Below are 25,165 nucleotides of genomic sequence, written 5' to 3' on the forward strand. Positions count from 1 at the left end.
TGAATCAAGAGTACTTTTTCTTGTCGATGTTTTTAAGAGTCTGGACTCTAAATACAATGTATTTTTTGTTCCAGTGAAGGCAGGATATAGTCTAATTTTCTTGTAATAAAAAGTATAATCTACGGGATGACATTGAAAAACATCCGATGTGATCAAGTTCTAATTGATCCAGCCCATACTAAAAAACGGTGTGAAACTGTCATCTTTAGAGGGTTTATGCTCAAGATCGACCACACGACCAGAGGTGAGAGCCTCTACTACGCCATCACAGTGAACGTAGCTGTAAGCGAAGTAAAGTGATCCCTCTTTTGGTATTTTGAAATGGAACAAATTTATGCATTAAAGAAAATAGATTATTCGCTTAGTCCGTGAAAAATTGCACAAGGTTTCGATAAAAATAAGACATATAAATAGTTTGTGAAACAATAAATTTATTCTCAGTGTAGATAATACTGCGTTATAAAAACTTAAAATGTTCCTTCGATTGGTCGTGCAACATTCGACGTAGCGTTGAGCACATCTGAGACCCGATTCTATCACTCCCTGAAAAAAATCTCCTTGGCGAAGCTAAAATTGAGATGTTACTTGAGGGAGTTTTAGGACTTATGAAATAAATTTTACGATCCCAATGTCATTTTTTGCTTCAATAGAATTCTAGTCTTTTGGTCAATTTCAACCGGATATGCAAATGGCACGGCCGGCTGAACCAACTGCTGAATGATAGGTTGCGTCAATGTCTGCACGGTGTGAATAGGGCTCCAGAGGGGACGCAGAAGGCGTGCGCCCCCCCCCCCCTTCCCCCTCGTTCGTCCGAAAAAAAGGAGTTAGAAAAAGTAAAGAAAGAAAAAAAGAAAGTAGTAGTAGTAGTAGTAAAATAATTTTATTTTAAAGCGGTGCTTTAAGACACGGAGGAGTTAAGAAAGGGCGTTTAGATTTTGTATTTTTTCACGAAAAAATGGACTCAAACTTCATGTAAGATGTTTTAAAATTTCAAAAATATTTTTAGGGCAGTCCTCCAGATCCCCTCACGCCCCCTCCCTCGAGGTGTGTAGATCCACTAGGGCTGTACTTGCTAAGAGTTAATTTTATCGTGAAATTTGGCACTGTCGAAAAAGTCGCGCCGGGAGGTGCCGCGACTCGAAAACTTTTCATACCTTCCGCGACTGTGACTACAGCTGTTTCCATACCAACACCCACAACAACCTCCTCCTCCTCCCACCCATCGGTGACAAATCAGGTGAAAATGAGGACACTCTCATGCTCGTGTGGCTTCGGCGGTTTGAAAATTGCACTGTAAAAAACTCTTTAAGTGAGAATGAAGGGTGTCTTTTGAATTGGGAGGATGGGGGGGGGTGGTCTCAGGATGGATTTTCTTCGAGGGGAATTTTTTGGAGGGGAATATTTTCGAGAAAATTTCATCTGAGTCATGACAAATATACCAACACGTTTACGACCGACGTGGCGCGGAAAGAGACGATTAAGACAGTTTTTAGATTTAAGACAACGCCGTAATAAAACTCTGACGCTGCCAAATTTCCTCTGAAAAAAAGCAATTTTCTGGGAAACTTGAATTTGTTTCTTTAAAATTTTGAAAGTATTGTCTTCGCAATTTAATCTTGTGTACGTGAAAATCGAGGGAAAAGGGAAAAGTGGCATGCGATTTTTTTACAGCGTTCTTCCTCACAGTAAAGCAGTAGGTATTATTGTCACATTGTAGTCGTAAGTAAAGTTACAATTCGATCAGAGTTTTTTCCTGATGAACCTTCGAATGTGCGTGTGATCGATAAATGAAAATAATGATCATAACAATTAAACAAAAAACAATACTGAAAACTGTCGTCGTGCAAAATGCTTTTATGAAAGTCTCACTGGTCACGAGGTGTTCAAAAGCCTCGCTATAGCCAACAAAGCTTACAGTTACGTTAGATCTTCGATTCGGCCCGGAAGAAGTTTCGAATGCATGGTACTCCATCTTCACAAAGAATTCTTCACCGGACGGAAGTTTAATATGACAAGAATCATAGTTTTCTTTTAAAACTAGTTTAGTGGGCTCATGGTCGCACTTCACGGTCCGCCTGCCGAAACTACAATTAGACTGGAAGGGCATCAGTCCTTCCTTCGTGATGTTTTGAGCTTTCAGGACCAAGTATGAGCTTTTCTCGCAGGTTGTGCAGCCAAAACTCATCAAAAACTCGAACTCGCACGTGCCGTTTGGCCTCAGTGGTTCGTTTGAGTCTGCGTCCCCGAAATGCATGCGCACATGGCCTCCCGTCAACAGAGCGAACGTATCCACTTCTGGAAGTTCCGGGTCCCACCTGACAAAGCGATCGGGCTGTTTAAAATCATTCCGCTTTGCTAAGAATTTTGCAATCATACTCTTAGAGTTAGGACTTTTACACTCACAAATACATGGTTGAGACTCATCTTCTCTGCAAAACCCGACCTCTCCCTCTTTGGCATATATCTCTTCACCTTTGCCATCGAGCATTATCTGAACGTCCCCAAACATATCCATTTTAGGCTTGTTGATCTCTGACCCATTAACGTAATATAGCCCTTCGTTGAAAAGTAGAAGGGAGTCCGGAAATTCCCCCAACACATCCAAAAGGGTGACACTTGTTGAACCAAGCAAAGGCACAGGAAGATCATAGCTATCTACTGTCACCCAACGATGGGAATTAGCGTTTTGAATCGTAAATGTAACTCTTCCAACAAGACCAGTTCTCTTGTAAACGGTATACAACGGTCCTTTCCTTCTTTTCAGAAAAATCCAGTAACACCGCATGGGCAACTCTGTCTGATCCGAGGTAAAACACTCCGTTTCCACCGTATTGTTCCTAAGTTCACGCGGTATTTCCGCAGCCATCGTATTAAAACACACAGTGTCTTCCACATTGCATTCCTCGTGAGTCTCGCAGCAAGAGCCACCGTGGAAATTATCAGTAATGGAATAATCTGACGTGTTGTAAGCCGGTGCATACCTAGCCCTGATAACGATTTTGGAAATTTTCAAAGTCACAGTCTCTCCATAATTATCTGTCACGCAGATTTTTTGGTTTTCCGTGATGGTGAGGATGTTGGTGACATTCTCGGTTACACTACCGCACCCAGAGCCCTGGCAAAACGTGGTGATATTATTCGGACCCACCACGTGCATTACGTCACAAGCACTCGTCGTCTTGAACACCAAAAGCCCCGTGACTATCGACTTAAAAGTTTTCCTTCTCGAGCCGTTCTTCTGCCTTGTGCCCGTCTGATCGCCATCTCTTGCGTCGTCGGTTGTGGTGGAGGCATCGAAATTATACGTGTGTGAATTGTTCCGCTGATCGGACCTCAAGCACGGCGTACGATTCAAACATTGATAGACGAGGTAGCTGGTTAAGAAAGCGGAACAAATGCCCAAAACCGCTCCCAACCAAAATTGAATTGTCTCCTGTTGGCGGCTCAAATTTTCTCTTCGAGTCACCACCTCGGAACACTCGAAGTCACACCTTTCGCAGTCGAACTCCGACGTCAGGAACCCGGCTTCGTGGTCGCACTCGTACGTGATGAGACCGAAGAACAGGCCTGGGAAAATCTGCAAGCACATACACATCAAGATCGGTTGAGGATCAGGTGAAAAAATCATGGGACCTTTTGAACAACAGAAGAAGGCAACATTCAAGTATCGGTAACTAGAGTACCTATACCTATCGATGGCTAAAAGACGAAACCACGTGTTTCCGTTGCAGACTCTTTGTCATACTTTAGGTATAATTTTTCTTTGGGACACTTGTGACCTTGTTTTTTTTTTTTTTTAGAAACCTCCGAGATTTTTCTTCTCTTTAGGAGAATATTCTGTACGAATTTCAAGCTATGAAGTTAGTCAACTTTTTCTTTCGAATACCTAAAAATAAAAAAGGAACGGAAAATAGGAACGGAAAATAAAATAGGAACGGAAATTTCAAGACATCGCAATGGAGATATGTGGTTTCGCACTTTGGTCATCGATAGGGAGAGTGAGTATTATCAACTCGATCCTTTGAGTACCGCGTTCTGAATGGTTGCGCTATTTTTCCTGCTCGTCGAGCCTCTACTCTGCCGTGCTAAGGAAGAACGCCGTATGAACCTTCAGGCGTTGCCAAATTTTCATTTCTCAACACGAATTTCCTGGTAAACTTATGAATATTTTCCCCCAATTTTTCAGATAATTATGTTCGCAATTTCACCTAAAGCTCCTGAAAAATTCACAGAAAAATGTTCAAAACTCTCCTTAAAATTGAACATTGTATCGGAGGAAATTTGGCAACTCTTAAATGTTCATACGGCGTTCTTCCTTAGCACGGCAGTACTATACTGTAGCCAGGGAGTTACGGCACTTGGTTTAGAATGAAGGGCACGATGTAAGAGCAGCGGCGAACCTCTACCACCCTCGTTATCAGTCAATGCGCCGAGTCAGTCTCTCGGCGCACAATGGACCGCCATGCGGCAGTGACGTGCTATAGGCGAAAGGTAAACAAACAATATAGCAGTAGAGCTTTAGACGTGCTAAGAGGTTTTTTTTCAACTTTTCAAATCAGTACTAGACAATCACCCTTAAAAAGGATCCTCTCCTCAGCTTTTGTGCAATGCATTCTGGGAGCGATCTATATGTTTCAAATTTTAACCATCTGATTGATTATTTTGGGAAAATTTACATTTCAGTCTGATGTAGATCAATCATTACTGAATTTTCATGCAAAATTATCTTCCGAATTCTAGATGCAACTAAAGTAACTGCTCTGTAATGATTTAATGAAAGTCGGTGAGAACGAAAACACACCAACTCGGAAATTTTTAAACGCTTAATTCTCTGTCATCAAGCATGGTGTATCGATTTTAACTTGGTGCTTTACAAAGTCTCTAAGTACTTGTCCTTTGGCACCAAAAAGGTATTTCTTAAACTAACTTCTTCGCCCGCTGCGCAGTTTTAGGTGTTTCCTGAACAATTTTTTTCCGAGTTGGTGTGTTTTCGAACTCACTGATTCAATTAATTATTCGACTATAATGATCCGTTTTGACAGGGTTGTCATAAAATGTTTGATTGACTATACCTTCTCCGTTGGTCCTGCGTAGTTTTTTAAACTGTCGTCGTGATAAATTTCGCAAGCTTTGTAGCCTTGGACCGTTAACTTGCCACAATTGACTTCGATTCGTGGATCGGCGCCACCGACCGTCGTGAACTCCAAATAACCGATGAAAATCAACATGAGAGGCACACGTACATGTACAACACGCCGCATTCTCGCAATTTTGAGGCTGTCTCTCCTCCTAAATCATTCAGACGGGATTATTTTTGCCTGTTACTTCTCTGTTTTGGCCGAATGGTGAGGATTTTCTAGAAAATAAAGGTCATTCAGATTATTACGACACGGGAGGGTTCCCTGTGAGTCAGACTTTCTCACTACATTTCTCTAGTATTTCTCAGTCAAGATTCTTTTTTCAAGAGAAAAATACACTGTTAAAAATCCCGGCGCGAAATTCACGCTTACTCAGTTGCTATTTTGACCACCTGTTACTCTGAGTGCGTGGATCCGGCGCGAATTTCGCGCTCTGGCCGGAGTGAAAATCTCCCAGGCAAATGTAAAACGGAACTGCCGCAGCTTGGACTTGAACTCAGGTCGCGGCGGTGATGGACGAGCGCATTACCACTTTGCCATGCTGAATTCACGCTACTTGAGGGAGCTCAACTAATTTGTCCGTCGTTGGTATGATATTCACGCTCTGATCTATTCACTCCGAGTGCGGCGCGAAATTCGCGCTGGATTTTTTTTCACGCCGGCTATTTGCTCAGAGTAAATCATTGATTTTTATCAGTGTAAGAAAGAAATAATTTGCTTACAGATACTTTTCTACTCTCAGACTTCTATTGTAAAATTTGACGATACAGATCAGACTCTTGAAGAACTAAATGATATAAATTGCATTCTTTAAGAAAAAAGTATAAAAGAAATATAGTATGGTGTACGTGTATTTTAAAACGGTGCCTTAGCATCTATGGCCATTAACACCTGTGTAGTTAGGTGTAGTTAGGTTATGATAAAAGGAAACAAATTTAGAATGTCGTCGTAAAAAAACAAGAACGTAAAACTTAGGGATTGGAGGAAAAATAGAGTAAGTGCATAATAATACCGTTTTTTAAAAACCCTCGTAAAAATTGACGATAGGAGCTGCGTTTCAAAATATCATAGGAGTTCTTATAGCTGACTGAAAGGGGCGATAGAAAATCATATAGCTGGCTGTAGAGAGTGGAAAAAAGCATACGGCCGGGCTACACGAAGCGATAAAAAATTATACAGCCGGGCTATAGTTCCTATCGCCGGGCTTTACACTTTATCGCCTGGCTTTTTCGCCATCGGCTATAAAAGGCAATAAGAAATTGTGGAGAAACTCTTGTGCTTTGTAAATCCTTAAGTTTGTACGGAATCACCTTAACATTTACAAAACGCACATTATATTTTCCTTTACTACATATTTTTTTTCATCAATTCAAATTAGAATAATCCATACAAAGTGTGCAAACATTTCAAAGTCATGAGTTGAAAAACGCTGACTCCGAGAGATTAAATATTCGAGCCTAACACAAAGCGGAACGGCGGCGCACTGGCGCCTACAAACCCAACAGGGATACTTCACGCATTGCGCAATGCGTGAAGTATCCCTGTTAGGTTTGTAGGCGCCAATGCGCGTACAGCGCTGGCTGCCCGCCCGCCGCGCCGCGACGCAGCGTGCCGCGGCGCGGCGCTTGAAGCAACTATTTCACACCAGAGGTATTGCACAGTATCATACGAAATTGAAGGCGCTGCAACAGATAAGGAATGGCAGGCATCCTTCAAAAGTACGGAGCTTTCCTCGCAAAATAAATCAAGATACTGCGGCCCAAAAAGAGAGCGGTAGTCAAAAAACTCACCAAGTCCGAGCATCCGTAATTATAGTAACGTTTAGCATACACTTTATCGCCAGGCTGTTGCTTAATCGCCATCGGCTATAAAAGGCTATAAGAATTGTGTTGCCGGCTATAGAAGCTATTGAAAATCTTACAGCCGGCTGTAGGTATATGGTGTTTTGGAACACAGATTCTACTGCCAATTTTTACCAGGGAAATTAAAAAAAAAAAGATATTAATTTCGGGTGGATTTTATTTGAGGACCTATATGTCTTGTGGAAAAATTGAACGCAAGAGCTAATTGTTTTGCATCACTATTCACACATAAAATTTATTTGTGCCTTGAGCTTCCAATTGATTATTTGTTTCCACTAGACTCATTTTTTTCGAGGTCACTGAGAGATCTCGAGACCCCCTTCATCCTTTGTATTTTTCATTCATTAATTATGCCGAAAGCAGTAATGAAGGCGGGAAGGGAGCGGATGAACAGAGGCGGATCCGGTAGTTTGGCAACACCGGATTTCCTCCATTTAAACCTATGTTAAATCATCGTATCTTGTCGGGGTACAGGCCCCTCCAAGAATCGATACATTTCCATAGGTTTAAGTGGAGAAAAACACTGTTGCCGATTTTCTGGATCTGCCAATGGAGATGAACCATCTCCATTGCTAAGTCTAAAAAGGCACAGGGCACAGGGCACAACTAAAGTCGTTGCGACGTCTACAAATTTCCGCACATGATTTAAGTATGTTTTTCGAATAAAAAACTAGCCTAAAGAATACATTCTTAGAATTTTCTGGAAAATTATTTGATAAAAGACAAAAAACAGAAAATTCAAAGGAAACCTGTCCGTAAGTGAGTTTTTTTATGAGTAAGTAGAACATGAGCGGAAAATTGCAACGCAGCAATTGTAGGTATACGCAGTTTTCAACTTCATCTATCGATTTTGAAGGGGTGAGTCTATACATTATTGAGGCTGGCAGCTCCCCCAAAACCATGACCTCCGCCTCCCCTTATCTTTACACTCCCATGTTAAGGAAGAACGCCGTATCAGCCTTCAGATGTTGTCAAGTTTCCTCTGATAAAAACCGAATTTACTGGGAAAATTGCGAATATTGTTATCCAAAATTTTATAACAATCTTGCATGCAATTTAATCTAAAATAAAAAATATCTGAAAATTTCATGGAAAAATATGCATGAATATTGTCAAAAATACATGTTTTATCAAGGGAAATTTGGCAACTCTCGAATGTTCATACGGCGTCCTTCCTAAGCACAGCAGCACTTACAGTACCACATTATACAGGGTTATCCAAAAGTCACTGACCACCCCTGTAACTTTTTTCCAAATTGAGATAGAAGTTTGAAACTTTGGGAATGTTCCTCGGTCTAAAGTAGCAACTTTTTGGTCCCCCCAAAATTTTGGGGGGCGGCCCCCCTTAAGGGGGGCGGGGGCTAACTTTTTTTTTTCAAATGGCAACCCCCCCTTTGTGATACCTCATTCGAAAGATAATAAAAAAAGAAAATTTTTGGCGCAAACCGCAGGTCAAAATGTTCATTTTTGACAAAATGGCGGCCGGTCGAAGTTCAAAATGGCGGAAATTTGGCATCTCCGTTGTTTATTGACGGATTGGTGTGAAACTCGGGACTCTAGGGTTTTTTGAGATGAGAAAAACGATTCTGGCATTGGTTTTCCAGAATAGTCAGTCTTTTGCAAAATGGCGGCGGTCAAAATGGCGGCCTAGAGCGGGAAGTGGATATTTAGGCTGCATATCGTTGGATTTGCATGAAACTTGGTATCCGGGGGTATTTCGGCACGAGAAGAACGAATCTTTCATTGGATATCTGAAATTTTGACAAATTTCAAAATGGCGGCGGAAAAATTGCGGGAAATCAGTTTTACGGCTGTTTACCGATGGATTTGCATGAAATTATTTGATATTTCAAGAATCTAATGAAAGATTCCTTTTAATCCAGCCAAAAACCAATGCCAGAATCGTTTTTCTCATCTCAAAAAACCCTAGAGTTCCGAGTTTCACACCAATCCGTCGATAAACAACGGAGATGCCAAATTTCCGCCATTTTGAACTTCGACCGGCCGCCATTTTGTCAAAAATGAACATTTTGACCTGCGGTTTGCGCCAAAAATTTTCTTTTTTTATTATCTTTCGAATGAGGTATCACAAAGGGGGGGTTGCCATTTGAAAAAAAAAAGTTAGCCCCCGCCCCCCTTAAGGGGGGCCGCCCCCCAAAATTTTGGGGGGACCAAAAAGTTGCTACTTTAGACCGAGGAACATTCCCAAAGTTTCAAACTTCTATCTCAATTTGGAAAAAAGTTACAGGGGTGGTCAGTGACTTTTGGATAACCCTGTCCTGTAGAGAGAGTATGGTCACTGGGTCAGTATACAGGGCTTCGGATCATCCGAAGCCAGCGTTAAGATCTCATCTTATTCCTATTGGTTGGCGGGCCATGCCAGTCTCTAATCTATAATTGTCGATCAAGTAGGTAATCATGATTTAGGCAATAATGACTGAGATTAAGATTACGGGTTGAATGAACCAAAAAGACGGACGAAAGAAATAAAATAATTACGAATGAAGGAAAACGTTAGTACTTAGTCTCCGAAAAATGGGGAAAGTGTTGACACGGATGATAAAAATTATTTTAAAGATCGTCTTTCAAAATTCTATGGCATCGGAATCTAGGTGCTTTTGATTCATATATCTACTCGGTAAAAAATTCCTTATTCAAAAAATGAACTAAAAAAATTGCGTGGCCCGGTATGGGGCCTTCTCCATATGGGGAAAAATTTGGGGCAACATTTCCACAAACAATTTTTTCAGTGGCAGCACCAATTTATATGCTCTGAGTTTTATAAGGGTGAAAACTTTCATTGTAAACTACACGTTTACATTTCAAAGCCACCATAGGTACTTTCCCCCGCATAATGTAACTAACTAGAATAGCCCGTAGTTTAATAACCGTTGTAATAACTGTTAGGTATCCTTAAAGTCAATAAATGTGTCTTATCTTCATCTTACCTTCGATCATAGAAAGGAATATGCATTAGAATACATTCTGAGACACGAGGACGATGAATCCTTGTTGAGATTTACCAATGATAGAGTACATTCAACGAACAGCCGAATGAAAAACTACGACCACATTTCTACAAAATATTCGCAAACTAAATAAACCTTTACTGTTTCCTTGATAAAAGGAGAATCACTAAAGAAAATACTGAAAGAAGAAATACTGTTACAAACTATCACTGTCAAAAATACGTAAGTAATACATTTAATTCAGTTCCTGGCAGGGTTTGAGAGAAAATGAGCTGACTTATACAAGGCCAAATCAGGAAAGTGCTTTATCAAAACCTTATCTTCATTGTAAATATGGACGCGCGTAATCTATTGGTCTGCCGACTCGAATTAGTCATAGCCAACAGTAATAAAATAATAGAGATGTCGCAGATGTATATAAAGAAACTAATATCATAATTTTGGACCCACCCCTCCTCTCACACTCGCAGTGCAAAAGTTTAATTTATTTCCTAAGCATTTCATCACCAATGCTTATTTTTTTGATGTCGCATAGAGTTTAAAGAAAGGGAGAGAGGGGGAGAGAGAGAGAGAGAGAGAGACCTCGTTTTTCTTTACGACGAAGCACCGCCGCACAGTGGATCTAGTCAACGATAGAGGTCGGACAAAATTTGAAAACTTTAAAAGCTAATAACTCCGTTCATACAAAACTTTGAGGTTTTAAAAGTGGTTCGATTGGTTTCCTCGTGAAATTTTCTTTTAGAGGCACCCCTTAAACTTTAAAATTTGACGAGTTAAACATCAACATTTTCTGTTTTAGTCGAAAATGTCATGTTCGACGTCTCTTATTGACTCGATCCACTATGCGCCGACGAAAGAGAAAGCTAAAATTCGCTTGAATTGTAGAATTGTAATTTGCAGACTCTGCAGATTGACAGTGAAATTTTGTGTGGTAGAAGTTGGTTAGAGGGATGGCTGCACTTTTGGGCCCTAAGGCCTCCATGAAGCGATCTGTCCATACTCTCGCTATACAGGTACTCTAGATGCGACCAATGAGAGGCCCAATTTGATGGCTCAATTTGATCGTGTAACTGGACCTTTATTGCAGCGGCGCGGCGTCAGACGCATCGGAAAGACGCTTCTTAAATTCCGTATACCTCCGCATGCACATCTTCACTCTATCTCAAAAAGTAGAGGCATACTATTGTCCCAGTAAGTGAGGAACCGATGTAATATCAGTCATAAAGACGGGAAAGATTGATAAGGGACCGTTAAGGCGAGGATTATTCGTATGCTGAAAGCAAAAAGGTGGAAAAGTTCTACTTCCCGGTTTCTGGTAGCAATACTTACAAAAGAAGAAGAAAACATCAAAGCAGATTTCCTCCACGGTAGGAAACAAATGCGCTTGTTCTCCTGAAGAATATGCAAAAAAAAGAGAAAAAAAAAGTTTCCCCCGCTTAAATTGTCTAGGAATATTTTTGAAATTTATGATGAAAAATCGTACAAAGCAAAATAAGAAATACTGTAGCTTAGTTTCTTAAGGAAATATAAAAAAAAAAAAAAAAAAAAAAAAAAAAAAAATCACTTGTGAAGGTTTACAGCGTTTCGGCCGAATATAAATATGCACTCTTTGCGTGTAGCCATCTATTTGACATCATTAATGAAAGGCGTTTGTGAGATAACTATTCGAACACGGGTGATGCCCATATTGCCGCTGGCTGGAATTGAAGGCGCGGCACGGCGACGATTACACGACCGCATACTGCGCTGATAAGCGCGGGGCTAGTAGCGCCGCTAAATTTGGACCTAAAGTTATGAATCATTCTTGAGTCGCATTTTCTGAAGAAATTAAATAAATAATAAAATACGAACGAAACATGAGTGGCGGTCTGCTTGTTTTTTGCGCTTGGCTATCGATTGTTAACATTATTAGTTAGAGAGAGGGGTTGAATCCGATTGAAAATTGCACTGCGTTTTATCGGTAGCACAAAGAAAATCAGTGAAATTTTCGGACAGCTTTGTTTGACGATTTCTCTGTAAAAAAATAAAATTGTGGCGGAAATTTTTTAACGTCTTATGGCGCTTGTGATACTTCGGCCGAAATGACGTCAAATATTGACGGCTGCACAAAAAAAAAAAAAAAAAAAAAAAAAAACCTTTGCGTGTCCTCGATTGAAACGTTCCATACTTCCGCCAATGTTTTATCTGTACTTCATTATTTTAAAAAAAAATTTCGTTATTCATTGCAATTATATTCACGGAAAATTTAAGCGGGGGAAACTTCTTTTTTTTTTATTGTGTCTCCTATTGGAGAGCAATCCCTTGGGGGGGGGGGGGGGGGAATCAGCCCAGATGAATGCACTTTATCAGTCATATTGTTGGGGAAAAAATTCCCTCTGAAGGTGATTTCTGCGTAAATTTGCATCCTTTCCCCTTCCGTACCGATGCGTTTTTTGCTACGACGCGATTTTCTCGCAAAAAAAAAAAAAAAAAAAAAAAAAAAAAAAATGGTTGGTAATAGGAGCAGTTATTCAGTGGTCCAACATTGACAACTCGAGATTCTTGAAAAAACTAAGTCGTCGGCGCGAGTTCTAAAAATGTTCCGATCGGTTTAGATTTTCGCATTTTTTTTTTTTTTTTTTTTTTTTTTTTTTTTTGCATTGGTACCTTATTGAAAACCGGAAAGCTGAACTCCCCGGTATAAATGCCTTCTTACGCTCTCGGTAGGTACTTAAGACAACATGAACAAGCACGTAGCGCAAGCTTTGGACGATGTTTGAGGCAGAGCCACGTATGGATGATTCTAGCAATAGTATTTGGGTGTCCAAAATAGGAAACGTAGGACGGCATCAATGCCATCCTGCGTTCTTGGTACTTAGGAGAGCAAGTACAAGCACCTCCCGCAGGAATATACGCAAAATTGTCAAAGACTTAAAAATGCTCTGCACAACATTTTATACAGGAAATCATCAAGTTTAGACCTCAAAGTCCCTCATTTTAAGAAAATGTTTACCTTTTCCCCAAAATGGAAATTTTGAAAAATTTATGTTTCTAGTGCTTCAAGTGACTGCCAAAAAAACTTCTTCATGCTTTCTTTTTACATTTTTTTGTTAAAATTTTATAAAAATTTCGTGTACTCAATTGCGGTAAAATTTATTTATTGGAGGCACGTTTTGGAGCTTAGAGCTCAATCATCAGTCAGTAGCGAACTGCCGACTATCCCCCCTCCCCATGAAGTTTCTATTTTTTGTCAAGTTCCGTCCCTGCTAAGCGCTAAAACTCCCGTAAATTTCACGACAAATTGACAAAATTGATTTTCAAAGTTACGGAAATATTGTATTGGTAGGTTTTCCAGAAATTTACCTCTAAAATCACTAATCTGTGTCTAAAATCCACTTTTCGCCTATGGATGTGTTTTCGCGCGCTTCAGCTTCAAATCTCGTGACCAATCAGAGAATATACGGTCCATTTTTTGATTGGTCGATCGCTTCTCTGTTTTGTCCGCATGGAGCATGGGGTTTTAGGTTATGTTGTTGTGAAAGCAAAGTGAACGATGGTTGGAATGTAATTTCATTTCACATTTTATTCTTTTTCAGTGAAAAGTAGTCTGTTTTTTACTTGTTGCAAGCATTGTTCGAATAGTGAGGAGTACTTGCCATATTGTTGAGAGTGCATGATTCTATCGTCATCAGCGTGAAAATGGAAACCAAATGGTCGGATTTGAAAGTTCCTATAGATGAAAGGATCCTCAAAACTATCCAAGAGTTGAAGTTTTCTTCCATGACTCCCGTGCAGGTACTGCAGCCTCTCACTCTTTCATTTAGTTCTCTATACTGTACAGTGTCCGCTCTCCTGGTCATAACATTGTAGAGTCCACGCGAAATAAGTGCATTAACTTTCAGACTGTGACCGAAGATCGCCCGACTTCTTATCGCATGGAAAGAGTATGTAAGAAGGAAAGGAGTGGATCTTCTGTTGCACAGGGGTCAATAATATATGCTATCATGCAAGCCGGGCTTGCGCAGTACATCTGGAAAACCCTTGCATGTTTTTTGGGGGGAGGAGAGCGACATCTGGCACAGACATGGTACAATTAGTCTTGATTAAGTCCTTCTCAATACCATTTTAAAATTTTCTCTCCACCAATCGACCAAAACACCCGCGGACTGGAAAAAAGGCTCATCATTCTTTGCAGAAAACTCTCTTTCTACGGGCGCTAAATTTTGGAAAGCAGGGAACTTGAGGACCCCTGCTGTCGCAGTCTAAGAGTGCATGAACTTAGTTGGCAAAGACTTTATCATGTAGTAGACATGCTAAATATATGAACCACTAAGATTCCATTTACTTGTCATCCTTAATTTTACCTCAATTATCTCTCTAGCAAATCTTTAATTTATGCCCTTTCATTTGAAAGTTCTGATTAGGCATTGTTATTTCTCTTCAAAGATTATCTGCCAGGATTTTGCGGGAGTAATATTTCGCAAGTCTTGTCCTTTGTAGGTATGGCAGTTATGACAAGACCGACCAATGCTGGTTACATAATTTCTCTCATGCGCGCGCAGTAAAGTGACAGATGTGTGCAGTAATCATTCAATTTTCTCATGCTTTGGTACCCATGCTTTCAGGCTGCTTGTATACCCCTTCTGCTCACAAACAAAGATGTTGCTGCTGAAGCAGTCACTGGTAGTGGAAAAACGATAGCGTTCCTCATCCCAATGCTTCAGATGCTCATTGTAAGTTGAACCAATGATTTTCTTCCACAAAAGCTAGTATAGCACAAATCAAGTGATCCCAAATTTATAGTACTTTGCAATGTTCTTATGTTTCCAAAAACTTCAACAAACCCAATGATAATTTTTCATGGTTTTTTTCGGATGGACGAATTCAAGGACACTGATCACCCAGTAGATTTTTCCATCATTTAGTTGTTAGGCGTCCACAACCTCTAGCAACACAGCGCTTCCTGTCATTGTCAATTCATAGGTAAGCCTTTGATCCTCATTTAAAGGAATTCTAAGATAGCTACTTGTGTTGCTAGCTTTTCACGAGAGCTACTGTAGCTCCAGTACATTGCAAATCTTTTTGGAAGAATAACATATATTTCAGAAAGAATAATGAACTTTTTTTATATTCAAGAGAAGCCTAAAATGTTGAGTTAATAGTGTTCCTTGATTGTGAATGATTCTTTGAACAGGATCATGCTGTATGCATTATAGAAGCCTGTTCGATCATTTTTTAAGTCTGCTTTTTTTGTTTTGTTTCACAGAAGAAGATGGATAAACTCAAGAAACATGAAGTTGGCGGTCTAATAATATCTCCAACTAGAGAACTAGCTCTTCAGACCAGTCGTGTTCTAGCTGAGTTTTTGAAGAATATCAAAGAACTTACGCAAATTTTACTGGTGGGTGGCAGCTCTGTGGCTCAGGACATTCACAAATTTAACAACAAAGGTGGAAATATCATCGTAGCTACTCCTGGACGACTAGAAGATGTCCTCATCAGACAACAGACTGACTGCAATCTTCCTACAGCCCTAAAATCTTTGGTACCTTTTTTTGGCCTTTTTTTGTTTTCAAAAGAAAAGTGATCTTTTAATTTCTTAAAAATCAATTAAAATCTTTCTCAGAACAAATGATTACTCTGTAGTTGAAGTCAAAGGTGCAGAAATTGCTCAAATCCTGACTTGCTGGTGGCATGAGGAAATATGCGAGCTCTTGAGAAAATTTCTCAATGAAAGAGTTTTTTCCTCCTTTTTTTAAAGCAAGAGATCATAAAAGACGGAGAATTGCACGTAGTTCTGACCTTCATTCCTTTATTTGTCATGACATTACTACATTAGATTCCATGGCAATCTCGATTTTTTTTTCCTGTGTCATGTGCCACCATATGGCATAATCTCTCTCTCCTTCCAGATCAGTCTACCATAAGTGGTACATTAAGCACATGTGTATGTTATTGTGATTATTTTCTAATCACTGCTGTATTGTTTCTCAGGAGCTACTCGTTTTAGATGAAGCTGACAGGCTGCTTGACCTAGGGTTCGAAAAAACTATCAGCAATATTTTACAGTTTTTACCAACTCAAAGAAGAACTGGACTTTTTTCAGCAACACAAACTAAACAAGTAACACTTCTTATTCGAGCTGGTCTTCGAAATCCTGTTCTGGTAGTGGTGAAAGAAAAAGGAACTGCAGAGGAGTAAGTAAATTTTATCTCCAAAATGGATCTAGATAATGTCTTATTTTCTCTCAATGAATGCTTCATTCAGATACAATACGCAAATTAAATCCAACAAAAAGCAAGGCACTTGCATTTGACTGTTCATAAAAACAAAAAATGTAACATCATCTACCACTTTTGATTTACCCCTTTCTAATAAGAAATATAATACAATCTAAGCAGCACGTCAGAAAAAAATGAGCCAATTTCTAGTCATCCATTAAAGAGTTCTCGAAGCACTGTCATCCTTTTTTCTAGGCTAAAATATGATTGTTACACTCAACATTTTTTATAAAATAATTCATAAAGGGCATAGATTTAAACAAATATGTTGAAGAAAGGTGAATCTCAAAGTAGACAGGGCTATCAGCAATATTTTACCATTTTTACCAACTTAAAGAAAAACTGGACTTTTTTCAGCAACACAAACTAAAAAAGTAACACTTCTCATTCAAGCTGGTCTTGGAAATCCTGTTCTGGTAGTGGTGAAAGAAAAAGAAAAACTAACTAGACATGGGTGGAGCATAATTAAATCGGTCAATTTCAAAAGGACTCAAGCGCCAAAAATGAGAATTTGAGGAAAATGGTAATAACCGTTTTAATTGACTCCTTATAAATCTCAGAGCTCTAAATTATTAAAGCAATACATCAATCAAATACATCATCAATTAATCTGCTATGTACAACGGGTTGGTTCATGCAGTCTCTACTGTTTTTTTCGTATTTGTAAATCTGGCGTTTGAGCCCTTTTGTAACTGACCGATTCAATTTCAATGAGAGCTTATTTTAACTTGTTGAATCCATGAGCTGACAGCGAACCTTGAAGATGAACATTTGCATCATGTTGTCAAGGCTTAGAATGATACTAGGGGGCTACGCCCCCTGGCCGCTACGCGGCCCAACCCCCTGAAGGCGCTCCGCGCCATCAATGGGCCGCGAAGCGGCCCTATTTTTACCCTTCTATCAGTTTTAGTTTTATTTTTCCCCTAAAAAATTAGGCTACACAGCTACTGCGCAACCTCCTCGACCACTGCGCATCCTCCCGTGCATAGCGGTAGCAGTACCGGAGCATTCTGTAAACTCACTCACTTTTATAACGTGATTTTAAAAAATCCTGGGTCCTTTTTCCAAAATCTGATTACAGCGGGCTCATCTAGGGCCTATTACCTGTCGATTTACGCAAAAATCATGGAAATCGGCCTGATAGAACGCTCAAACGAACTATGACAAAAAGTATAAATTTACATTGTTTAAATGGGAGAATTCGCAACTTTACCACGTAATATAAAAAAACCTGGGCCATATTTTGAAAATCTGAAAAGAGTTGGCTTATCTAGAGACAATTGCCCGTCGATAACCGCAAAAATCATGAAAATCGGCCCGGTAGAACGCTGGAACTAAGCGTTACCAGTTTCGCAAAATTAGGAGGTCTTGGAGCTTATAGTATAGACAGTCAGCATGCTTCAGGGATGAACATTGCATCCGCTTTCGATACTTTTACCTACAAAATTCTTTGACCCTGATTTCCTTAGTTTTTTCAATTTTGCCTTTCCTTATGGGTTTTCCAAGTGTGAGGGGAATACAAAAGTGAAAGCTTATCGGCTGTCAATGCATTAATGAATGGAGGTACGAATATTCAAGAAATCATTTCCCGAAAATTTGAATCATTATTTCTTCCTACTCATGTTTTTCTTTTTTTATGTTGTAGTCAGCAGTCAAGTGTCTCCACTCCATCATCCCTTAAGAATTACTACACAATTGTTGAACCTCAGAATAAACTCACAACTTTGATCAGCTTCATCAAACAGAATGGCTTTAATAATAAGTACATTGTGTTTTTTTCTACTTGTGCGTGCGTTGAATATTTTTTTGAACTTCTCAAATGGTAAGTTTGTATCTATAATTTTGTGCTCAAATTTCATAGAATACATAGCATATTGACATTTTTGAGCATACATATTTTCATACATATTTGAGCATTTTCCAGGTCCCGAATTCCAAGGCTCCTGCAGGATGTCGGGTCACTTTTTCGATACATGATCGATTGTTTTCGATACTCAGCTACCCAGCCATCCGATGTAACCAAAGAAGATAGAAATTTACATTTATTCCACACCGCCATTTTGGATCGAACATGTATCGAAAAGGTGACCAAACCTTGGCGCACACCAGGCTTGGAACTCGTCGAGCAGAATATGGCGCCAGCTCTCCCATTTACATTATGACTCTATATACTCTATGTCTAATTTCCAGGAAAAAATCGAGAAAATCTGGATAAAATTAATAGAAAATCTAACCCTCTTCTTAAGGAACTTTCTGAAAATCAGAGAAATATTCAGGAATGAAGAGATTAAATAATTGTATATACTAGATACCTTCTAAAAATATTATGCAGCTAATAATATTTTGATGGCACTTGCACATATGACTGTTGGATTAGTGCTAAGATCAATCATTTAAAATTTCTAGGATTATGGTAATCACTAATCTCAAATCGAGGAAATAGGGTAGAACTCCTGCTATCCAGGCTTGCTTCAACCTGGGTCTTGAGGAGGTGGTTTTGACAATGATTTTTCCTACTTCTGCTGATAAAGTTATCGCTGTAAATAAAGAAGAGGAGGAAAGAGTAGAAGTCTACTGTTTTGAAGACACACTTATCAGCATACGCACTTGCGGCTGTAATGTATTTTGTTTGATCATTGGGCAGTATCTTCCCAGTTGTTGTTTCAATGAGGGCTTTTACTGATTCAGGGCGAGCCCAGTCCTTTTATACCCGGATAACTGCGCTCTACTATAATTAATAGGTATCATGTCCAGTCTGGTGAAATAGTGAAGCTCAGAGCAGCAAAACTCTGTGTCAGATATTTTACTTACAATTTGAATGTGATAATTGACTTGGAATTCTGAATTTGGTATGTGACTGTCCCAATTGAAATTCAGTCAAGTGTATTTTATTAATTTTCCCATTTTTGTATGTTTTTAATCTGTCAATCTTGTTAAGCCCTTAGTCTCATTGACTGTTGTGTTTTCAGTTTGTTGCCCAAGGTACAACTGTTCTGTACCCATGGTAAAATGAAAGACGTGAAAAGGTATAAAGTCTTCGACAGTTTTCAGGAGGCAAAATCAGGTGAGGATACTTTTTACTACATCACATAACCAAATAAAGTACCTGTTTTTTCTTCCTTTTTTTTTCTTTTCTTTTCAAGTACATACAATTTTTTAAATGTAAGAATAGATCATTTACAAGTAATGACTGTTTAGTTACTTATCTGCATAAAAAATAGAGTGAAGAGAGGTAAAGTAAAATTCTATAATGATTATGACGGAATGAAATGCTTGTGAATCAGATGAGATGAATTTCTTGTAAGTAAGTGCTTAAGTTAGGCTTTTTCCTATTAGAGCTAAAAGTCTAAGTCATACCGGCTTACAAGTTCCCAGAGCTTTCTTCTTTTCAGTCTTCTTGTTTCATTAAGAATATTAAGGAGTTTGATATGTCCCTCAATAAGAGGTTGATGTACGCTCATATCTGACAGCGGGTTTTTTTAATATATTCAATTAAAAGCTCTACTAGATCTCTGTGTATATCTTCATTTCTTTCACAGAGTTCTGCCATATGTCTTTCTCAGAATTTTACTTTGCATTGATTGCAAGACACTTATATTGGTTTTTGAGGCACAGCCCCAAATTTGACACCTGTATGACCACGTTGGTCCTAGGACTAATTTATACAATAATATTTTACTGTCTAGAGTGGGAGAGGACCCCTTGGAAATAAAATACTAAAATAGCATAAACTTTTGCGCACGCTCACTTTTTTTTAGGCATTTCATGTTGTTAGGAGCCAAGCAGTCAAGCTTTGCTTTGCTAAAGAGAATCTCACTTGTAGAAAGTTTGGTGATGGCTAAGAAATGAAGCCTGTTGGTAGAACGCCACCGGGTGTTTGTAAGGGAATATAGCTAAACAGCTCTGATTTAAAGGTCATGGCAGAGAGCATGAAGTGCACCGTGAACCAGTCTCTCGCTGAGGTACGGCATTTTGCCATGCATGGCATTGCAGAGTGAATGAGCTTTAGATCAGGACTGTTCGGCTACAATTTGATTTTAGGCTCCTTTTATTTGATGTTAATGATCAAGATAATATTTTTGACCTATATATTTGGATTACTATCATATTTTTAGCTTTACAAAATTTTAGGTATTTTTGTCTAAAATATTGGCAATCTTTGCCTGATTCTCTAAAAATTACTGTATAACAACATATACATATTCAATTACCAAACCAGCCCTCATACTAGAGCCATTTGCAAAGCCAATAAATTGATAGTGAAACTCCTGAACTATGTATCTTGGTTTGCAACTTCGCAGATTTCCTGTCATACTTTATTTTTTAAATGGAGAACTACTCAAGTCACTTCCTGAAAACTTCTCCGACCCTTCTCTTTGCAAAGCAAACTCTGAAGAAAGTATTAGGGAATGATGATGTTGATTTGTTTTCCTTCAATAAATTAAACGGGAGCGGAGATTTTTAAGATGATGAACTCAAACAAGATATGTGGTTCAGGAGTTTCATAGTCGATACATAGAAATTCTCTCAGTGTTTCTCATTACGTCGATCTCATGTTTGCCCAAATCTTTCAGGTATCTTGATTTGCACTGATGTAATGGCAAGAGGTGTTGATATACCTGAAGTTCATTGGGTCATTCAGTTTGACCCCCCTTCATCTGCCACTTGCTTTGTCCATCGTTGTGGCAGGACCGCAAGAATTGGAAATAAAGGATCTGCATTGGTTATGCTTCAACCTCATGAAGATGCCTACGTTTATTTTATCAATAAAAATCAAAAGGTACAAAAGTTCATTCAATAACAAGGTCTCTTTTTGCACGTGAGTCGATTTGAAAAACTAAAATCTCCATTTTAACTTGAAATGAACTGAGTTTCAGTAAACATTTAGGACCTATCTACATTGGGCGTTTCTTTAAAAGAGTGTACTCATCTCTTTTAACTTGTTGGCAGCGAAGGAATTCTTCAGTCAAAATGATCGTGAAACAGGTGCACTGATAGGTGCTGGCACCTGGCGGTAGCTCTAAATATATTTCCTACTCATTTTTTTAGCTGGTGACGAAAATCAAATGACAGTTGAAATTAAAGCGAGAGACGTTAAGTTTTGCTCAAATTTAGGTATATGAGAGCTGAAGTTGGGGTAGTCCAATGCAACAAGCCCTGTTGCAAATTGACTCAGTTGTTATCAAAAAGGCTGATGTGTCAATTCGTTTTTTCTTGGTGAGATTCGATTCTTTGATTTGGAAGATATAGTTTCAACCTTTCTATTGTTTTCATTTACGAGGAGTAGAAAGACATTTGATGGAATTCGTAGAAACCCGTGCTTGCTTCTGATGGCTGCCAGATGATATCATTCAATTCAGCGCAAAACTGAAGTGTTCTAAATTTTTGGAAAAGTTGCACCAATTGACCTGCTTATTTCTCGATTTCTGAGTCTTTTTTTCCGTCTTCAATATGCGCATCGTGTTCTACATGGCATTCACCTTTGGAAAAATGTATTTGCCAGTCAAAATTTGTTCAAGGTTTAATGACCTATGTCTTTCAACTTGTTTTCATTATGCAGGTGGTGCTAGACGAGTTGCCTCAGATTGATCTCATGGATGCGCAAGATATTACAAATAAAATAAGGAAACTGCAATTAAGTGACAGACTGATTTTTGATAAAGCCAACCGTGCCTTTGTATCCTATGTGAAAGCCTACAGCAAACATGAATGCAATCTGCTCTTGAAAGTCAAAGGTAATGTTTTGTATTATTTTATTACTATTTCCCTGTAACGATTCAAAATTTGTGGAAGAGAGAATTCGATGTGAATAGAGGATTTGCAAGTGTCTGTTTTATAGATTTTGTGTTTAAGTGGAAACTACTGAATGGATTGAACATGAGGAAACCCTTGGTTCATGAATTTAACAATTATTGGAGGAGATATGACAAAATGATTTAGTCTGCTAAGATGTGTATGTTTGAATGGGAAATGCCGCCAGATGACGTCACTATGCAGTGTATTTTCTCACTTTTAAATCTATTTTTTTACCACTTTCCATACCAGAATAAAATTATATAAAACACTATAAAAACCAGCTCTTTAAGCACTCTCAGATGATGCAATCAGTATATTTTGTCTACACTTTTAGTGAATCTTTCAAAAAAAATTTCATAAAGTCAGGGCTATACATTGATTCTGCAAAACTTACTTGTATCGTGCAATTTCAGGCCCTTCCTCGTCCTTCAATATGTGATATAATTTATGGACAGCCCTTAAGAACTATCTGTTGAATTTGAGAATCATCTATGAATCAAAATATCTAGCAAGTGACAAGGTACCATTTGATTTTCAGTCCCAAAGGAATTGTAATTACATTTGTTTATAATGAGATAGATCCGAATTAATTTATAGTAAAATTAATAAGATGGGAAACCAAATTGAAAAAATGACCTCAAATGATTTATTCGACTTTCTTGTGTTTGTCTCTGAAGTAAAATCACACATAGATATTTTTGAACTCATGATGCTCTTCCAAATTTTATCAGTAAAAGCAGTAAGCATGTTTCTATTTAATTTTTGCAGATCTTAACCTAGGACAACTTGCGTTTGGCTTTGGTCTTCTACGCCTACCTAAAATGCCAGAACTGAAGGGGAAAACTGATGAGGATTTTGAAGCAGTTGAAATTGATTTTAACTCCATTAAGTACAAGTATGTGATATGTATATTCTTTCATTTAAGGTCACTTTTTTAGGTGTTAGTAGTACGTTAACAGAAGTTGGAACCTAAGCAGGGTTTGCCTGCAAATAGTCGATTCCTAGTTTTCAGTACAAAAAAAAAACAATGCGCACAGTTAAATTGTCCTAAAAATTGTCTCCTCACATTCTACTGAGAATGACAAATTAAAAAAAATTGTCTTAACTGACCCATTGCTTTCAATTACTAATGACCTGCTTGTCTGTAATCAATGCGCAAATATTTTGTGAATTTGTGAGATTTTAGTGGGGTTCAGTGAGTTAATAAAGCCGGAAAGAAAAAAAGAAATTGTGAATAAACCAAAAATAATTGTAAACTACAAGAAGAGAACGTCCTTTCAATTTTTCACCCAAATTAACCTCTTATTTTGATGGTCTTTTTGGTGTTGATACGACCATACTCTTTGAGTTTCCGTGCAAACCATTCTCAAAAAAATGAGCTGTTGAGATGTGACACCCTCAACATCATGTGTTTATTTTTTAATTCATCTAAGTTTTTACAGCCAAAAAAGGAGCTCAGTTGAATTGAGCTTTATATATTCACAAGTAGTTTCATTACTTTCACTTTCTGTTCCAGAAACAAAGAAAGAGAAAAGTCACGTGGAGACAAGTTAAAAGTCTACCAAGAAACTGGGAAATGGCCTGTGAAGCCGTCTGCACTGAAGAAACGAATGAAACAAACTGTTCCATGGTCCAAAACGAAAGAAGGAAAAGACGAACGGAAAAAGAAACGAGAGATGAGAGCAAAATTAAAGCAGGCTGTGAAGAATGGAGAGAAGAAGAAGAAGCGGAAACGCAAATTAAATTCTGACCAGCTGAATGATCTGGCCGAAAATTTAAAGTTGATCAAGAAAATGAAGAGGAGCAAAAAGGTATCTAAAGATATGTCTTATACTACGGATATGTTTTTGCTGTTGTGTGCATCTAGGAAGATTTACTAGAGCTAATAATATCTTAAATTTGTAATTTTAGACAAGGCATTTATAGTCTCCTTCCAACCTGTAAAAAGTAAAATGGATGCTTGATCAATTTTTAAATCATCCAATTACTGAACTCTCACCATCTATATCGTAACTATTTCACCGAGAGTAAGACTAATTGGACGGATGGCATCAGGATCAGCCTGACTGCGTTTCATGTTGCCGAATTGGTTATCTTGTTTTATCGTTATAACAGGGAACTAAATCCCTCAATGCCTTGAAACTTGATGTGACTTCACTCTGGATTCTGGAAGCAATGCCAAAAAATCAAAAAGATAAATGATGTAGACCACTTGTAAGATGATTTAATCATTCCTCGATCTCTGGAGTAATGTTGGGCACCAAGTTATATTTTTAATTCTGAGGAAGCTTAAGCACAAAGGGACAGTGTAAGCGGGCAATCACATAACTCGGTTTGCAACGTTGCAGACTTCCTGCCATACTTTATTTTTTAAACGGAAAACCACTCAACGGCCATTCTTAAAACTGCCGTAATTTTTTTCTCTGTGCAAAGAAAATTCTGAAAAAATTTCAAGGAATGATGTCAATTTGTTCTCTTTTAAGAAAATAACATAGAGGCAGAGATTTTCAGACACCGCAAACGAGATATGTGATTGCCAACTTATACCGTCAAAAGGCACCTGGTCATAACGAAATCCAATAAAGCTGAGAAACGTTTTTTGTCAACAGCAGGTTTTTGTTTTGTGCAAGCCTGCTGGTATGCATTTGCTTGGCAAATCCACAGGAATAATTTTCATCTTGAGCGGGTTTTTGCTTTGAAGAGGTTCCACTATGACAAGATTGTACTTTATTGTAAAAATAGACTCATCTTTCATCTTCTGTATAATTCTAGAATTTTTCACCCAGTATCTTTTGTGTATCATAGACCTATAGTAATAGACCTTTCATTTGTCTTTGTTATTTTTTATTTCAGAATTCAAACGATCTTGACGAAGATTTTGGCTTGAATGAAGATTGTGGAGATTTAATTGAGGGTGATGGATCGTGATGTTACTTGTTAACACCTCTCGAGTGCAGTTGCCATGCATGAAAATAACAGTCATTCTTTACCTATTTTTTATTTTACCTGTAAAAGATGTACATTTTTTTTGTAAATAGTGTAAATAAATGTATAACATTGTTACATGTACTGTGCAGTGTGGAATTTTTGCTGTCAATGTTCCCCCTCCTAAAGAAACTCAATATAAAAGAGATACATGG

At 38.4% G+C, this 25,165-nt stretch overlaps 2 protein-coding genes across 2 annotated transcripts; one reads left to right on the plus strand and one right to left on the minus strand.

Annotated features, from left to right (window-relative positions):
- Positions 1-411: 411 nt before the first annotated feature.
- On the minus strand, positions 412-10,393 carry LOC109032514 (uncharacterized). The gene is made up of 3 exons (XM_019044688.2): positions 9,949-10,393; positions 5,073-5,356; positions 412-3,577 (listed from the first exon to the last, which is right to left on the minus strand). Exons 2-3 carry the CDS (start codon positions 5,259-5,261, stop codon positions 1,730-1,732), a joined length of 2,037 nt encoding a protein of 678 aa, XP_018900233.2. The 5' UTR covers positions 5,262-5,356; positions 9,949-10,393; the 3' UTR covers positions 412-1,729.
- Positions 10,394-13,476: 3,083 nt separating this feature from the next.
- Positions 13,477-25,094, plus strand: LOC109032508 (ATP-dependent RNA helicase DDX55). The gene is made up of 11 exons (XM_019044676.2): positions 13,477-13,743; positions 14,574-14,681; positions 15,215-15,493; positions 15,943-16,145; positions 17,875-18,051; positions 19,199-19,293; positions 20,804-21,009; positions 21,790-21,964; positions 22,794-22,920; positions 23,542-23,836; positions 24,879-25,094. The coding sequence occupies exons 1-11, from the start codon at positions 13,648-13,650 to the stop codon at positions 24,951-24,953; spliced, it is 1,836 nt and encodes a 611-aa protein (XP_018900221.2). The 5' UTR covers positions 13,477-13,647; the 3' UTR covers positions 24,954-25,094.
- Positions 25,095-25,165: the final 71 nt, after the last annotated feature.

This window comes from Bemisia tabaci, chromosome 2 (genome assembly GCF_918797505.1).
Source record: "Bemisia tabaci chromosome 2, PGI_BMITA_v3".
Taxonomy (NCBI): domain Eukaryota; kingdom Metazoa; phylum Arthropoda; class Insecta; order Hemiptera; family Aleyrodidae; genus Bemisia; species Bemisia tabaci.

What these genes read in the sequence shown, in the direction of transcription:
- LOC109032514 (XM_019044688.2), bottom strand. Translation starts at nt 5,261, where the DNA reads ATGCGGCGTGTTGTACATGTACGTGTGCCTCTCATGTTGATTTTCATC. An exon ending in ACGCAGGACCAACGGAGAAG is followed by an intron (nt 3,578 to 5,072) that starts GTATAGTCAATC and finishes ATGTGCTTGCAG; the next exon opens with ATTTTCCCAGGCCTGTTCTT.
- LOC109032508 (XM_019044676.2), top strand. Translation starts at nt 13,648, where the DNA reads ATGGAAACCAAATGGTCGGATTTGAAAGTTCCTATAGATGAAAGGATC. An exon ending in CTTCCATGACTCCCGTGCAG is followed by an intron (nt 13,744 to 14,573) that starts GTACTGCAGCCT and finishes CCATGCTTTCAG; the next exon opens with GCTGCTTGTATACCCCTTCT. An exon ending in CAATGCTTCAGATGCTCATT is followed by an intron (nt 14,682 to 15,214) that starts GTAAGTTGAACC and finishes TTTGTTTCACAG; the next exon opens with AAGAAGATGGATAAACTCAA.